Raw genomic sequence first — 18,658 nt, forward strand, 5'->3', positions numbered from 1 at the left:
AACCTTCCATGGGAGGTGGTGGCACATGTGACATATCCCCTAGTAAATCAGATGATTCACATGATTCATATTGTTCCTGAAACTCATCCAATCACAAACCGTCATCATAAGCAAACAGTGGCATCATCTCTCTCATCATCCGAAACATCTCCCCATTGCTTGTTCTCCTTACTCTTGCTAACCATTTCATATATATTACCCTTCTGAACAATCAAAGAATCCACAATACAAAAATTTCCCTCAGCATTTCCACTTAAAGACATGACACAAATGTTTATTTTGACTATGGACCTTATTACTAACAGAGACGATGGACTTCGTCTCATTTCCATCTAAAGCGTAATTCATAATGATGGGCTAACTAAGGCATTAGCATGCCCATTAATCTTTACCAAATCTAACCCTATATTGCCCAACAACTGGCCCAGATGCAGAGAGATATTAATAATACCAGGCACCACCCACTCCAAGCCCACACCATTCCCCTTGGTATATTATATATTTATATAGTCCAGATAATGAAGAGGATGGTGCAGAGAAGTTCTCATTTTTATTTGGTGCCAATTCTTATCCCCTCAGAATTTTCCAGAGATATGGAAGCATGGATAAGCACCTTCCACATCCTCCACTGTCCTTTGCAGCCTTTTCATACTAGAGGATCTTATTTTGCACCTAATCTATTTCTATTTCCCCATAATATCCTTGGTTAATCATAAATGACAGACCCTAATAGCTATTTTCACAACACATGCTTGATCAAAAGATTCAAAACAGATTGAAAGTGAGGGTTTAAATTCCAAGAGTCTACTGAAAATTTCTAGAAATTAAGACATGTCCATTTAAGTTAGCAATGATTTCCTCCACCCTTTCACGTAAACCAGTACATATAATGTCATTGAGCAATCACAAACAAGACATGTATATAGAACATTTTAGCAAAATAATTCAAGAGTTATCGAGAGAAATAATGATCAGGAATGTTATATCTTAAATGGAAAAAGGAAAGTTACTCCACAATGGAAAACATCCCCTTATTCTTTTATTTACAGACAATATATTTAAGAAGAGGTACCGTATTAAGAAACAGTGTCAAAAGCAACAACAAAAGCACAGCAACCAAAAACTACAAGAATATTCTTGTTTTGAATCCCATAAATTGGACATGATGTTGGCCCCTATTTAAAAAAAAAAATCATTTGATTTTTCAACTGCCCAGCTCATCAAAAATTTAGAAAAACTGTTCATGCTGAACAACATATATGTCACAGCATTCTGAATAAGTCAAAAAATTTATAGACTGAACAAAAAGGCTGACTTACCGATGCACGATATACACACCCCTGCAAACGGCTGTGCCAAATTCTTCTTGAATCATCAGAATCACATCGTAATATAAGAGCATTTACATCTTCCACAACCTAAAAATGAACATATCCGGATGCAAATGGAAAAACCACAGAACTCAAAACAAATCCCTAATTCAACTAGCAAGCATTAGCAACATTCCACTGTTTAAATTATGAACATATAACTACAACCTTGCTATTGGATCGTGTGGCATCACATACAGCCAATACATGCTCCATGCCACCAACAAACTCTGATGGAACCTGATATACCTGTTTCCCACGTAAGCTACAAAAAGCACAACAGGTTATATAGAAAATGTAGTAAGCAGAACAATGAAAGAATAGCCTACACTAAAATGACTACTCTTATCAACATTTCAGAAAAAATATTGAAGAAGGATTAAATAAATAAAATAACAAACACAGTGCATGGCAGATTCTGCCACATCCCTAAGAATGCAACGCGCGCCATCATATTCTTGATGGAAGCAAATACAATCACTGAGGCAGATGGTCCCAATATAATGAACTGTATTCAAGGTGCCAGACTGCTCAAGAATCAATAGCACATTTTCTCATTCAGTGCAAATTAGTACTAGAGTATTCTTTAAATCAGTTTCCAGGTTCCAAGAGCTTCGTGACAAAGTAATATGTTTCCATTATGGATGGTCATGAAAGGTGAAGAAACACCAGCAGGAATTAGCAAAATGGCAGTGTTTTGCAAATTACAATGGCAGGGGCTTAAAGAGGGTTTTCCTTAATTAGTTCAAGTTGTTTTTTTTTTCCTTTTTCGTAATTTCTTTTATCTCTTTTGGCATTTTTTTCTCTCTTTGAGGTTCATGTCCTCTCTAAGGTTGTAATCTCTTTATCCTTCTTCTATAATACATTTTATCTCACTATCAAAAAATACCGTAGCAGACTGTTAGATTATCACTTTACCTAAAAGTTTAAGTTGTTTGGTTGTGATCCAAGAATGTATATCAACCTTTCTCACTCCCCCACATGTGCAGTTGCACCTGATTGCAAGTGGAGATAGAAACAAACTATAAACAACACCCATAAAAGGAATAAGATAAATTTAAACCACCACCACAAAAAAAAATGCAGCCAACAAGCTAGAACCAAGGACCTCTAGGAAACTCAGCTCTCAACTCTACTATTTTTTATGGTTATTTTGGTCATTTAGCATTATTAGTATGTGTTAGTGTTACGTTAGTAAGTTTGAGTTAGTTAGGGTATTTTGGTCATTGGCATGTACTTGAAATTTATTAGAAATAGAAAGAGAGACCTATCATTGTGATTAGGTCTTCCACTAAAATTTGTTTTACTCTTCCCAAGTTTTTTTACTCTTCTAGAATACCAAACCACCACCAACAAAAACACAATACTCAATTGTGAATCTTAAAGGTGACCTAGTCCAATTTGCATCATATATCCTTTAACATAAGTTAGACCCCAATCCTCATATAATATACATTACATACCCATGGTCATAAATTAAACCCCAATCCTCATATAAGAGACCTCTCACAGCTGCACTTTGAGGTATCTCAAGATACAACGACTACATCCTAGTAACTTGCTCTAAGAAAATCAAGAGACTAGCTTAGAACAGTTGTTTCAAAGGATATATCTCGTCTAAGACAGTTCACTTTTCAACTAAGTCTTGGGCAGCGTCCAAGGTCAATCAAGAAATCACCCCCCATTCGGTACAAACTTGCTGTTAGGACCTATGGGTGTATCAACACATTTGGATCCCAACAACCCAATCTCATCTTAAATGTCACGAACATACTTCATGTGAGACAAAAACCCTCCATATACGAGCTCTAGATACTTACACACCCTGAGAAGTATTTTAATGGTCCTAAATCTTTGGTCTTAGTTTAGTCTATAGAAAATTCTTTGAGCTCTAAATATTTAGATCACCGTCACAGTAATCACAATATCAACCACATGCATAAGTACAGAATCCTACAAGAAGTAACGATAAAATATAGAGTGATCTACCACACAAGTGGAAGACCAAACTCAAGAGTTGTACACTGAATCGACCAAACCACACTTACAGGGATGAGTTTAGACTATACAAGGATTTCATGACTCAACATACTATTCCTAACTTCTATAGAGCAACAAACCCATGTGGTTGCTTCATATAAATGCCAGCTAAAGATCACCATGTAAGAAGGCATTCTTCACATCTAACTCATGCAAACAACAACAAAATGTGGCTAAAAAAAATGAACTGACTTGCAAGTTTGGCAGTTAGGGAGAATATGTAGGAACAATCTAAATAGTACACCTAAGTATATCCTTAAAGAACAAGGCAGGGCTTCAAACGGGCCACAGAACCATCAGGATTGGGACTTTCATGGCATGCTTGCACTATTATCTTATAACACATGCATCACTTCAACCATTGCAAACCTACACCTCGAATGGGATAAGGTTTCAAAAACTAGTTCAGGAAGAGCAACAAAAGATAAAAGTACTAACAAAGTGGCAAAATAATGGTGACAAGAAATCATAGTAAACAAACTAGAGAGTGGATGCTAGGTACAGGTCAATTTACCTTTTTAGGCAGCAATAGGAAGATGAGTGGGAAATGAAAAAGGCAAGGCATAGTAGTAGAGGTTGGACAAAGCCCTCCTCCCTTGAATCAATGCCATGTATGCACTTGCAAATTAGGATGACTGAGGCAACAATGAGAACTCAAAGTAGAAGATGCAAGTGGACGACTCAACAAAGAAGTAAAATGGACTCCAGAAGGGCCAGAGAGAGGAAGGGACATATTGAGGTCAGAAGGGTTCAAGGAATCAAAATAGTGTTGTGTAGACTAAAATAAACTAAACAAAAAAGAAATGCAAGGAACACTAAGGAGAATAAAGGACACAACCCAAATATTTGAGGAAGTAAAGGGAATAAAGGAACAGTGAGGAAGAGAAAATATTAGGTAATTTTACGACAAAGGATGGTGTTCTATTCACAAGAATACAAGAAAATGAGCATGGCATCACTCCAAAACACATTGGGACATTCATCTAATACACAATGGTAGGAAGAAAATGGAAACGATGATGCTTTCCAACTTACAAGACACAAACTCAAGACTAGATAAAGAACTCAAATCAAGAACTTCTTGTTTTAACCAGTAAAGATGCAATGGTTTTGGATTGGTATGGCAGCAACAGTGCAAGGAGTAGAAGGGCATAGTGAATCAAATTAGTTATATTCACCAGTCTCATGTCTACCATCAAAAGTCTTCCTCATCTTCAAATCATGAATGACAACATAATAAGGGAAAATGTTACTAAAAAATTCATAGATTTTATAATCTTGCTAAAATACATAAGGTTGAAGGAAAACTTAAGAAGTATACAAAAATAGAAGAAAGAGAGAGAAAAAAAAAAAGTGGGACTCACTACCCCAACTTCCTCACGGTAGTTGTGGACGCATTAGCAAGGTAGCACAAGAAAGTTTTCTGGAGAGTGGAAATCAACTTGGTTATACACATCATATGACTAGTATTGGCGGTATCTATAACCCAAGGACTATTAGTAGAAATACTTGACGACAGGCAAAGGGTTAACTATTTGAACAAAGAAGTGCAACGGAAAGATAAGCTTGTTGGAATGCTTGATACTATTGGAACTATGAATCTCCTTCCTCTTGAAAGTAGTCTTCTTGAAGCCAAAGACGAAACACAAGAACCAAGGGCTGAGGAATAAAGCACGAAGACATTAGAATAGACATGAGCAATGGATGGCAACTCCACATTATGGGTGCATTTGGTTCAGTGGCTAGGGTTATTAGAAATGGATTGGACAAAACTAAACCAAATTGGACTAGCTATAAAAGTTGTCCTATCCTGTTTGATTTGTCATCTATAAAGGACATGATAACAACCCATAAGTCTCTCCAAAGACATAAATACCCTCGACAAAGTACCCATTTCTTATCCTCTTGTACCACATATCTTGATATCCCTATCCGCTCCTTTCCGAGGTTCTTCTAGGCAGCAACAAACCAACAAAACAGCACACACTAAACCTAAGAAAGAGACAAACACAAAAATAAATAAATAAATAAAACAATAGATGGTGAATGTATTTATCAATATCAACGAATGTGCATCTTCCGACCCTTTTTCCCTTCACATTTGCTTCATTCTTGTATTTTCCTAAGCTTCCCATGCTGATGCCATGTCCTTGCCCACAAACAACCTCTAAAAATGCAGTTATCACTGGGGATGATCATTGACTAGGAGATCTTGAAGCACTTAGAAGATTTTATTCGAATTTGGCCGGTGTTGGGGCTGCAATCTAGGGCAAATATTCTAATTCTGCCATGATGCAGATACCATCTGTGCTCAAATTGTAGCACGCAAACACATTGATGTGGGTGTTCTTGTTTTGTGAGGTGGGTCCTCGGCTCAGAGATGATAAAAAATCTCCGGTAAACATCATAGATCAGCCATTCATGGCCGACAACAAATTTTTGCTAGGTCTAGCTTGAGAGAGAGGAGGAGAGGAGACGCAACCTTTGTTAGAGAAGAAGATGACAATGAGCCATAGACAATTGGCTTAAGGAACTTTTTGTTGGGGAATAGAGAATATGGATGGAGGAACTACGAGTCAGGGTGTAGGGGAGGAAATTGTCTGATTTTGGACAAATTATCACCTAGCCATGATTGACCGATGTGGAAGAACTGATCAACTCTATCCCATATAAATGGGCCAAGCCCCCTTAGCCAATCATGTTCTCTATATATGCAACGCAAAACATGGACTAAGGTCCCTTAGCCTAGCCAGAAAACTAAACATGGACTAAGGACTAGGACCATATTGCCTCGAACTGAGGTTTCAAACCCACTACGACCGAGAGGACGGTCATTTGCTCCCTTTATTTTGCATCTCACGAACATTAGCTATTATAGATTGCACAATGTTAAGTTCCTCATGAATTTGCTTCATCATAGCAAAATACTTTGTAAGACTCCTATCTACCTATTGCAACTGGATGTACTTGGGATAGATCATACATATGCACAAAGTTATTAGAATATAAGAGCTTGATATAATCCCAAATTTCCTTGTGTCCAAATGGAATAAAGGGTTCCATCAAGCTCAACAATAGGCAAACAATCAACACATCTTTCTAAATCCATACTTCTTTCCTTTTTTCATAGCTGGGATTGGATTGAGAAGGTATTTATATTTACCTAAGCATGTCAAATAAATCTTGACAGCTTCATACCACTACAAAAAATTATTTCCATCCAACTTGTCGGTTGTTATCTACAGAGTGATGAAAGAAAGATGCTTTTAAAATTCATTCACTCTATCCAAGCACTCACAAACAAGACCAACAAGGAACATGGTTAATGGAACCACCACAAGCAAGTCTCAAACACTACCACATTCCCAACAAACTCAGTTACCATGTTATACAACGATACAATACAATCATTAACTAAAGTGAACAAACAAGAAAAGATTGGATCTTTGAACCAAAAAAAAAAAAAACATGACCACAACTCAACATTATGGAGTATAGAAGGATTGAAGGCATGCTGGAAAAAAAAGGAGCAAAACAGCACTCAACGAAGCCTCACTTGTCAGTGCATGGCATCAGAGCAATTGGCCTTCTACGGGAGCATGTGGGTGCATGTCTATGGAATTGGTTTTGCAAAATCTGAAAGGATTATTGCAATTCTGAACTGGAGTTTTTCCAGTGACTGCTCTGTTTTCCGGAAACTCCAGGCCATTTCTGGTCTTTAATAGTGTGGATGACGCTCCTATACAGCATACGATTATGAGGTTCAGGGTTGGATTTGGTGAAGGCTACAGCAGTTAGGGTTTAGGTCGGATCATGCTCTGACACCAAGTCAAAATATTGTGTAAAATTGGAAGACAATCCACAATGGTAGGTCTCTTCCTCTATTCATAATAAATATATGCAAAGTACACAACAATGAGCAAGATCCCCTCACTAACTAATGTACCAACATAGGCTTACTAACACAACAATAACACACAACAACAGTGCTAAATAACCAAAGTAACCAGTAACAAATATCAATATAAACCATCTCTATCAATAGTTTCTAAATTATTTTTGTGATAACCATACCCTTTAGGTCACGTTAAATTTAAACTATTTTTATAAATTAGCATGACTTGCTTTGTTTTGCAATAAACAAGTTCATACCAGCCATGTTATTCATTTAGTTGAGTCGTGTTAGCTGATATTGGAAATTCCATTTGACTTATTAGTGATAGGAAGTGGTAGGAGGGGCTTAGATGAAAGCAAATTATAAGGGTCATGCTAAAACATAAATAGCATGAGACTTGGGGCAGAGAGAGAGAGAGCAAAAAAATTGATGGGGCGTGCTGAATCCAGGTGTGACACCTAGCAGCACTACAAACCAACAGCAGTCACCTGGCAGCTCTGAAAAACCATTGGCAGACACCTAGCGCACAGATGTCAGCACTGCAGGACACCTGTTGCGACCAGCTGCTACGGTCTTGCCATGTGTCCAGCTGCTGTCTTGACCTTTCCATCCCTCCAGATTTGCCTGAACATAGAAAAGAATACCACAACCTCTTGCTGAAAACCCTAGTTCTAGAGAGAGAGAGAGAGAGAGAGAGAGAGAGAGAGATAACTCTGCAGAAATCAGGAAAATTCAGAGAGAATCAGGAGAAAATACAGGAAATTCAGAGGGAGACTAGTGTTAGAAGAAGCTGAAAATCAAGTAGGTGTTCTTAATTTTCATTTATTCACCTAGGGATTTTCGGTACCAAAGGAAACAACAGTAGGAACTTGCATAAAGTTGAATCCTAATAAGGAAAATTTAAGTTTGTTATCTCTAATTACTTGATATGGCTGCATAATGCATGTATGTTTTCTTTGGTTATCATAGTTGCATTATCTTGTTTAATTGGGAAATTTCATGTGATAGATGTTCATCTTGTAAGGATGATGGTTTTAGTTGCTATGTCAAAGCATGTGAATGCATATGTTAAATTGTTATTGTGTAAAATAGATGGCACCATGTGTTATCGTGGCCGTGAAATTGTGGAATTTGAGCAAGGATTGTGTCTCCCTTGGGTGAAAGGCCCTAAACCTCTGGAGGGTACTGCCATATTAAGCAGTGGTTGGCCAAACTGGAATTTGGCACTTGTTGGTATTTCTGCCTTAAGCAGTGGCTGGCCAAGCTGGAATTTGGCCCTTGTTGGTGTTTCTGTGTTAAGCAGTGGTTAACCAAGCTGGAATTTGGCACTTGCTTGAGACAAAATGTGCACTTAGTTGGGATAGCACTGCTATGTTAGAAAAAAAAAAAAAAAATCTGTAAATGCCTGCTATTTGGTTGTTTTGCGATGTAACTTTAGATGAAAAGATTGCCTAGAACAAAGAGTGTTCATGCATATTGTTTTGAATAAAGAGTGTGTTCATGCACCTTATGATCATGCATACATGTAATAAATCATGTGTTAAGTATTAAAATCCTTATTTGAATAAGGGAGAGTTAAGAGCATATACCAAGCTTGTGGTTCCTCACCCTATTCCTTAATAATTTCAGGTTCAAACTGAAGGAGAGCTCCACTTGTTAAGTTCTCCAAGATACTACCATTTTGACATGCATTACAAGTTGGCAGGAAGACAATAAGGATATAAGTGTGTGCTCGGTTTTGGCGGTTATGTAGACTAGGGAGTGTGAAAAATGTTGTATGTAAAGTACAGCCCAATGTAAAGAGCTTGCCACTGAATGAAAAACGTTTTCAGTTGCTTATGAAATATGTGTGTGCGTGTGTGTGTCTTGTGTTTTCAACAAATGTTCACTCTTAATTGGCTTTAAACTGGTTTCCAAATGATGATTTTTAAAACAAATTCTTGCCTAGGCCTAGTGAATCCAGTGGACTTTAGATGGAGTCACGGCCAGTCAAGTACCAAAAACCAGGGACGTGACAATTTTCTAGTTAGTTCTTCATATTAATCAAACATAAATATTGCAAATATAAATCATTTTGGAAAATCTGGGTCCATACCTGATGCACTGCTTGTAGGATTTTGAGCCAGGCTTTTCTAGTATATAAAGAAAAGGACCAACTAGACAAAAATACCTCCGCTGCCATACAGCCTCCCTATTTCCCACACCCTGCCATATTATATATAGAGGGGGAGAGAGACAGAAGAAAGGAGCAAAGAGAAAAATGAATCTTTGTAAATACATAAATAACCAGGGACATGAAATCAAACACCATAAAAAATGAAAGAAGATAGAGAATAGGTAGTGACCTTCCATACAAGAAGAGAGAGCCACCCCTCAAAATCAGCTTGGTTCCAGGGGCGATGGAAATCAGATTTCCTGTCATCCTCCTCCTGAAAGATCTTTGCTACTTGCATCAATCTATGATAACGAGCTGGAGAAAAATGGAAACTTAATGATGGGAGCCGCAACGCAAGTCTTGTAGAAGGGTAGGATGGGTTCTCTATCCGGATCTTGACATCATGGTAAAATAATATCAGCTAGATGCAGCCACAATGTAATGCCATATTTTAACACAGAATCCCAAAGGATTCTTACCTGTTGAAGCTTTAAGATTACCCCACACTTATCAATAACAGGCAAGTAGCTAACACCAACTAAATGGTCAGAACCAGCACACTTATTCAAAGGGATTTGGCCCCAATGGTAGTCCCCATCCACCAAAAAAGCAGATACATCACTCAAAACCAAATCAAATTGCAGGTAAATATCCATATCCTCAGGCGAATCCAATCCATGGTCATCCTACAAGCATTACACTACAACATAAATTTGGCATGACTGAGTTAGAGCTAAATTATCCAAAATTAGAGGCACAGTGTAACCTGTGTACGAATCAAAAAATTTCCCAAGTCAAGCATAAGTTTTGTAGAATGAGTATTGTCCGGACGGAAGTCGGTCGGAATGGTAATCTTGGGAGCCGCAATGTCCAAATCCAACATAAACCTGACAATGAATAAATGTTCAAAGAAATTAGATCACTTATATGTGCTAACAATGTGCTAGAACTTTAAAAAAATTTCATCCACAATTAATTAATGCATGTCCCAGTGACGCCTGGGCACAAGGGATATCAAGGCGCCAAGGCTCATGCCTGGGACAGCCTCAGGTGAAGCCATCAGGGACACATCTAGGTATCTACGCATGCACCCCTGTGCCAGGTGCAAAATATCCATACGTATTATTTATTCAGGCTTCCAACAGAAGCACCAACTTATTCACAGATAAAATCATTCAAGTCAATGGAATCCTTGGGCAAAGTTCTGTAGGTAAAAAAGAAAATATGCACCAAAAAATAAATCCAATAAAACATTTAAGAAACAAAACTCCTAGAGATAAAAAATTTATGAAGAACAAAATAAAAAAGCTCTCCCATATGGAGATCTTCCCAAAATAAGGTCTTGAGAAAATCAATTTAGCATAAAAAATATCAGAAATTTAAATTCAATGAAACTTGATTTCCGAAAGGTTTTCAAGGCATTGGTCTAAGAGCTGGACAAATTCTAGACTTGACTGACATATTCTTTCTCAATCCAAAATGTTCTCATATTCATAAAAATTACAAAAAATTTGTTAAGAGAAGAAGAGAATTACAGCGAGGATAAGGCATCCTCCTGGGAAAACAGAAGAACAGGAGAAAAGCAAAACACATTACTCTATTCCAAAATCAGAAGGTAATTTCAAAATCAAGAAGGTAATTATGGATGAATGCACAACAAATCATCATCCATTAATCGATTGTGTGTGCTAGAGCTTAGAGTAGTGTTATTCGCATGTACCATTAACCACATATCTAACAGATTTTTGAACTCTTTAATACTATCAGACAAACAATGAATCATGCCATAATAATCACTATTTTAAGATCATTAAACTCCAAGAAAATAGGCATTAGATAAACAATTTAGAATACCATCCATTTAATTCTGAGGCAAGGAACTAGATGAGGGTCTTGCAATCATTATAGCACTAAGGCCAAAATGACTATACAGCCATGCCAGCAACAGTTTAAATCTCATGAATCAATAGAAAAATCATGATAACAAAGAAATATAAAACTCAACAAATAAATCTTAAAGCAATATAAAACTCACAAAAGTAGCTGATTTAAATTTTGAGACTACAATAACATACCTAGCATGATCCTTTAGTGCTCTGTTCATTTGTTGCTGAGCAGTGCGCTTGACTTCATCAAATGTCACCTTGGAATGAATGAAAGGCTCCTTAAGTTAAACCATTACTAGAATGGAGAATGCTAGCTTTACTTGGCTGGTACAGAAATTAGGAAACATACAAAGTCTCAACAAGGCCAAGACAAAGCCATTTCAAAGTGGCAAATTGCATGAACAAGTACAGAGGACTTCATCTACTTCAGTGGTCGAATATTAAACGTTCTCATAATCAATTAGCACACCAAATTTTTATTTTTGTTTTCCAGAAATCTGAATTACTAGGAGATGGGAATCATAATTGGTTTCTTAATATTTTGGATTCCTCTTCAGCCTTCCCCTAAATCAGATAGCTGAGTTAGGGATCTTGGGGTTTTCTTGCAAATAATTTTTCCTTCACCTCACTCAGTCCCCTAATGCAATTTCTTTTACTCAGTTAATTGTATTTGGATGGCTAAGGCTCCAAATAATGATTCTACATAAGCACAACACTGAATGACTTGTTGCACATCAGATGACCAAATAAGACACCTTCTCCACTTGTATGTTTTGCGAATTTTAATGGCAGTTGCACAATCTTTTTTGTTCACATTACTCTACTGCCCAGTATATGTAGAATTGGTTGCACAGGGTGTTTGATGAGTTCTGAGTCCATCTGGCAGATTGATTTGTTGGTAGCTAATTGGTTTGGGTTCAAGGAGGCCAATATGTATCTGGATGGAGATGACACTAGGATATTTAAGGATCAATTCTTCCTATGCAGAATTCATTTACTGAAGTTTCTACAATTTTGATAACCACTCACCTCCCAGGTTTCACATATATTATCAACTAACGGCAGGAATTCAAACCACACTACAGTTCAGAAACCAACACAAACAGTCATTATGTCCAGCAAGCTTGGCTAGCATTCCAGTAGAAGGTGTTCTGCAACTATATTCCAACAGATGAAAGTGAAAGAGAAAAACCTGCACTGCAGCTGCAGTTTCCAATGCTATGGTTTGACTAACAGCAGTATTACTTTCAAAAAAGTTGACAATTTGATCAATGGAGTCCTTCAGATACTGGCCATAAACATGATATAAATTATGAGTAAACAAGAAAGACTATAAAGCTTAAATAGTGAAGAATAATGGAGTGGCATACAATCACGTAACATGGAGATGCTTTAGCAACCATGCTCCAGTCCAAGTTAACATCAAACGGCTTGTAGCTGAACACACCAACTAAAGAATCATGAGCAGTTGCACTCTGTATGAAAATGGGCAAGGAAATTCAGTGTGCCAACACAGACATTATGCAGTAAGAATAAATAGGTTTTCAGTAAAAGAGGAGGTAAAGAAATTCCAAACATAAAAGAAGGAAAATCAACCTCGGCAATGAGACCATTCGGTGATGACAACCGATAGGATCCTAATTTCACATCAAATACTTTTGCCTCTGAATAAAGCCTTATGGAACAATTAAGGCTTTCACAGGATAATTCAGCCAGACACTCCTGAGCCACAGCAATAAGCTTTGAAGCATTATGTTTCATGTGAACCTCCAACAAAGTATGAAGCACATCCCCATTGTCACGGGATATCAGTGGCTGCCCATCATCACCTTCTTTATACCCTATGATATTATTTAACCGTTCCCAATCCTCCTCACTGAAATGCAATGGTTCATTATCATCTCTATCCGATTGACTGCTCCTGAAAGTAGAGAGCAAATATGCAATCACAAAAAGGTAAAAATAAAGCACCACTAAATTTAAAGGGTAGGGAAAAAAACTGTTAACAAATGTTAAGGTAAAACTACTCACCATCCAAATGACCACCATGATTTCTTCTCTTTCTGTTTTTTCAGCTGCATGTCTGACTCTACTGACTGCTCCACAAACTTGTGAGCCAACATCCTGCACAACACCAGGATACAGGATGTGACAAATAAAGGATATAAAGGAAACAATCTAGGATCCAGCAAGGCATCCTAAGATTGTAAGCATGTAAATTATTAGTGGAATGAGCCAATGCACAACACAATTTGTTGAGAGATTAGAAACCCCAACCACACCTCATCCCCCACCCCCCACTCAAACAAAAAAAAAAACCTAAAAAAGTAATACTAATGGTTGTGGCTGTTGTTGTTGTTGTAGTTGTAATTGTAGTAGTAGTAGTAGTAGTAGTAATAGTAGTAATGTCTTTTCTTCATTTGATTAGAGATATCTGGAATGTGGAGGTTGAGAGGAGTTTGGGGCGGAGTGAGTATTTTTTGGGAAATTTGGAGTAGTTGGTTAGGAAAGAGGAGGAGGTGTCTCTAGAGGAAGAGGAGGAGGAGGAGATGGTGAAGAGGGTGGGCTTAAAAAATCAGTTAGCAAAGGTTATTCTCATATGAGGAGTTGGGGATGGAAGACGAAGTTTAAGTGGGTGAGGAAGGGTGAATGTAAACCAAACTCTTTCATACATTAGCTAAAGATAAGAGGAGTAAGGTGTTATTAAGGAGTTGGAGGTCAGTGACAGAGAAGTTACTTCTAATTCTGTAGTGAGAGCAAGGGTTTACTGACTTCTATGCAAATCTTCATTTAACAATATTCTTTGTGCTAATGGGGGTATTTTTATCCTTCAAAATTTACTATTACTAATATATAAGAGGCCAGACCTGGAGCTGTACATAGACTCCAGGCATGGTCTTAAATTTCCACAAAATTGTCAAAATTTCCGGTTTCAGTCACCCTCGAAATCCAAACAACAGTCAATTTCCATCTTGCATAATTTCCATCGAAATCTCAATGAATCATCCGAAATTTCTCGAAATCTCAAAATTTTAGCAAAACTTCTCAAAATTTTAACTATACAATGAAATTTCCTCGAAATTCAAATGAGAGATTTAGGAGTGAAGGGAAATTGCTCTCTTAATTTATTTTATTTATTTTTATCAAAACAAAATTATTACAAGTGCTTTTGAAATTATATGACAAAATAAACTTACAAAATAAGCTTACAACAACGTTTTATTTAACCATTCATGTCTAAATTATCATTATTTGTATAAAAATAATATTTAAATGATTTATGAATTTCATTTTTATAAACTGAATATGTTTAATTACATTATCTTACAAATATGTTTGATACACATACTATATTACAACTTTTCCACCTTACACACAACATAGATGCATTTAACTTGTAATATATTAGTCCTAAAACTTACATTATTATGTCTCTTAACTATTTTAAAGTTTCACAAAAAATTCCATGCTTCACTACTGATTTCCGTTATCTTTTCAAATCGAAATCGAAATTGACATCGAAATCAAAATTTCCATCGAAATTTCCGCACTTTTGGAGCTTCAAAATTTGATTCAAAATTGAAATTTAAGACCTTGACTCCAGGAAACAGCCACCAAGTTTTCTCCTCCTTTTTTTCTCTTCTATCCTCTTCGCTTATGTCCTTCTCTCCTCCATCTCTAACTTTACAACATGGCATCAAATCATTGATATCCTACAAATATGATTTATTTGAATTGGTTTTGATACTCTTTTTCCCTTTTTTCCCTAATCAGTCATCAAATCTGATTTCCTGGTTGATTTGAGAGACATTTAAGAGCACCTTCCTTCTAGGTTAGGTTGTGGAGAATCCTTCGCAGGAAGCGGTGTGTTTTCATGATCATTTGCTCATGTGGAGTCTGTTAACTCTGTTTCTAGAATGCTGCTGCTGCTGTTCCTACAGAACCGTACATGAGATTTTCACCTCTGTCACTTTCTTTGTTGTTTGCTGATGAGGCTGTTTCGATGACGTGTATTCGTGATCAATTTCTTGCAATCTTGTATCAACGGCTAGTTGGTTTCGATTGGTGTTCAAATATTTATTTCCAGTCCTCTTTTTTTGTTTACAATTGCTGCCAGCCATAATGCCTGGAGCTGCTGCCAGGCTATTTATTAAATGCCTGTGGTCTGCCCTGTTCTTGGTGGTTAAGTAATGTTCGTATTACCGTATTAATGTTAGATGTTTCAAATTAAAAAATATTTGTTTAATAGTTAGTTTTTTTTTAATTAAATATAAGCTAAATTTTAATATATTAATTAATTTTAACGTTTTAAAATATTAATAACTACTTTTAACGGTTTTGTATTTATGATGATGGAAGTTATACTTACCTATATAAATTGTGATCCAGCTTTATTTCAATATAAGGTTTTTCTTCAAAATAACTTTATCTTCTACCTTTTCTTGAGATTTATACTTTGTTGGGTAACTAAATGGCACTATATCTCCTATAGCACTGGTGTTTGTGAGTGCACACAAAACCGAGCCTGCTGAGTAGTCCTGGAGGTTGTTCGCACAATAACTATATACACCGAGAAACGTTCTCCGTAGGTGCGAAAACAGCTTTAAGGACACTGGTCCTTTCACGTCTCAGCTTCTGATAAATATTTATATTTTTTATTTAATATTAATTTTATTAGTAAATATTTTTCCTTTCTATTATATTTCCAAGAAGTAATTCGTCCTAGAATATTGTAAGCTCAGTTTGAAGTTCTGGATATTGAAGAGTTTGAAGTGTTGTAAATTCTGGTTTTTTTATATCCTGAAAGTGCTGTTTGTGTTAGCGGGTGCTGCAGGCTGCCTGACTTCTCAAGCTCCTTCCGACAATAAGTCAGCCATGGATGCTACCTCTAACTATAGTAGGGAAAGTTTTGGAGGATGACGATGAGGTTTAAATTGCAGTCATGGCAGCAGTTGTCTCATGTGACGAGGAGTTTGTCATGGCAATTCTTTTCACACATTGTAGCAAGGAAAATCTAACATTGATCGATGTTCAGATCCTTGGGAAACCTGCTAGGGCCAATAAGTCTTTTGCACAGGACAATTCTACTATTAACACTTCAAACACACCTAGCCACTCCACTAGGAGTTGAGTACATCATCTACCGTGCCCCGAGAGGAATTCAACCATCATTTTTGCTTGGTTCAACAACTCCAAACTCAGTCTTTTACATCTAGTGCCACTGTGGCCCATTCAGGTACATCAGGGCTTCTTCCTTGTTCATCCTTCACACCTTGGGTTATAGATTCTGGTGATGGTTTGGTTACACCAGATTTTGGTTCTAGCAATATTCTCTCAATACCTTCTATTCCTCTTTCATCTGTGTTATATGAGCCTAAATTTCCCTCAAACTTGCTTTGAGTTAGTCAATTAACCAAGTCTCGAAACTGTTCTAGGACCTCCTTCCCTTCTCATTGCATTATTTAGGATATCTAGACAAAGAAGAGGATTAGCTGAGGGCTTGAGAAGGATGGCTTGTATTATTTAAATGATGGTCAAGGTTTTTCTCTTGATCAATGGCATGCTCATTGTTTTTTCTTATTCATTCATATATTTGGAGTCTGTGTAGAGTCAAGAATTTGACTGGTCATTAATATTTTGCATCCTTTGTGGATGATTTTTCGCATATGACATAATCTATTAGTTAAAAGATGGATCATAATCTTTTATTGTATTTTTTCAATTCTACCAAGAAATAAAACTCAGTTTGGCATCGGTATTCAAATTTTTCGATCTGATAATGCACTCAAATTTGTTCAAAATAAGCTTGAGTCTTTTTGCTTGGCCAAAGGGATAATTCATCAAACATCATGTATGCATACCTTTCAGAAAAATAGAGCAGCTGAATGAAAAAATAAAAAAAGAGAGACATTTACTTCACATAGCAGAGTCTCTACTCCTTCATATGCATGTCCCGAAAACCTTTTGGATCGATGCTCTTCTCACAGCCAGTTTTCTACTCAATAAGATGCCCTAAAGTGTTCTAGTGGGGCAAATTCCATTTTCCATTGTGTAACTAGAAACATCTATGTTCTCTGTTGTGCCTCGTGTCTTTGGGTGCACAACCGCACATGTTTTGTTCATGTTGCACATACTAATTCGGACAAGTTCTCTCCTCATGCCGTTAAATGTGTCTTTGTTGGGTACTCGAGAACTCAAAATGATACAAATGTTATGATCCCCACACTCGTAGGAAATATGTTAGTGCTAATGTCACCTTTTTATACGGTACACCCTATTTTTACAGCGTGAGGTCCTCCTTGGATGAATCTATTTTGATTCCATCAATAAAGTAGAATATTAGACAGACAAGCTTGAATGAGAGAAATCCTACCTCCTAAACAAAAAAGAGCACCTTTCCAACCATCTAATCGCTTACACTCCCCCGACAATAAGGTCCCAAAAACTAGCAGATGAAGGATTATGGACTAAAGGCACTCCTAGAAAAGATTAATAGCCAATCCAGCAACTCAACCTACCTCCAAGGCTAACTCCTAACCATGCTCCTCCAACAAATTAATAGCAAATTAATAGTGGCAATACTGCTCTTTCCCCAAATTGATCTTAAGCCCTGAAACCCTATAGAAAATATGAAGAAGCCCCAATATTCCAAAAAGATGACCTATGATCCACTAAGAAGAAGACAGTATCATCAGCAAACTGAAGATGTGAAACCATTACCTCCTCCCTTTTCCCTTGCAAGCCTTTCACTAAACCTCTAACCACAACCCTATCAACCAACCTACTCAGGGCATCCCACTAAAATGAACAAAAATGGAAAAAAGAGGGTCTCCTTGTCTAATCCCCCTTGTAGCTCTAAACCAAGATTTAGGCTCCCTGTTCACTGAACCGAATAAAACACATTAGATATACAACCTTTCATCCACCTTTGCCATCTCTCCCCAAAACCCTTCTTCATAAAATTCTTATCCAAGAAATTCCAACTATCCTATCACAGGCTTTCTCAAAATCCAACTTAAAAATAAACACCTTCTTCCTTCCTTCCTTCCTTCCTTCTAATATCCTAAACGACTTCATTAGCAATCAAAATTGCGTCCACTCCAACATCTATTCCCCCCCCCCCCCCCCCAAAAAAAAAGGAAAGCCCTTTGGGCCTTAGTAATAGACTTACCAAACCACACCCAATCTTCTATCTAGTACTATAGTGATTATTTTATAAACTCTTGATACTAAACTAGTAGGTCCATAATTAGAAATCTTGAGACTTGTTTTACTTAGGCACCAAAGTTATGAAGGTAGAGTTAATACTCTT

General features: G+C 37.0%; 1 protein-coding gene across 4 annotated transcripts in view; it reads right to left on the reverse strand.

Moving 5' to 3' along the window:
• LOC131164992 (uncharacterized) overlaps window positions 1-18,658 on the reverse strand; it is a 221,741-nt gene that overhangs the window by 177,267 nt on the left and 25,816 nt on the right. For all 4 annotated transcript variants that reach the window (XR_009139382.1, XM_058122576.1, XM_058122575.1 and 1 more), the window contains exons 11-21: window positions 13,378-13,470; window positions 12,943-13,267; window positions 12,717-12,821; window positions 12,539-12,634; window positions 11,536-11,603; window positions 10,227-10,347; window positions 9,940-10,146; window positions 9,651-9,854; window positions 9,401-9,510; window positions 1,539-1,635; window positions 1,320-1,418 (exon numbers count right to left, since the gene is read on the reverse strand). Coding sequence is in view for 3 of the 4 variants with exons in the window: in XM_058122576.1 (XP_057978559.1) it covers window positions 1,320-1,418; window positions 1,539-1,635; window positions 9,401-9,510; window positions 9,651-9,854; window positions 9,940-10,146; window positions 10,227-10,347; window positions 11,536-11,603; window positions 12,539-12,634; window positions 12,717-12,821; window positions 12,943-13,267; window positions 13,378-13,470 (1,525 nt within the window). In the remaining variant the exon portion in view is untranslated. The remainder of the gene's footprint in view (window positions 1-1,319; window positions 1,419-1,538; window positions 1,636-9,400; window positions 9,511-9,650; window positions 9,855-9,939; window positions 10,147-10,226; window positions 10,348-11,535; window positions 11,604-12,538; window positions 12,635-12,716; window positions 12,822-12,942; window positions 13,268-13,377; window positions 13,471-18,658) is intronic.

The sequence above is a fragment of the Malania oleifera genome, chromosome 9 (assembly GCF_029873635.1).
Source record: "Malania oleifera isolate guangnan ecotype guangnan chromosome 9, ASM2987363v1, whole genome shotgun sequence".
In the NCBI taxonomy this organism is placed as follows: domain Eukaryota; kingdom Viridiplantae; phylum Streptophyta; class Magnoliopsida; order Santalales; family Ximeniaceae; genus Malania; species Malania oleifera.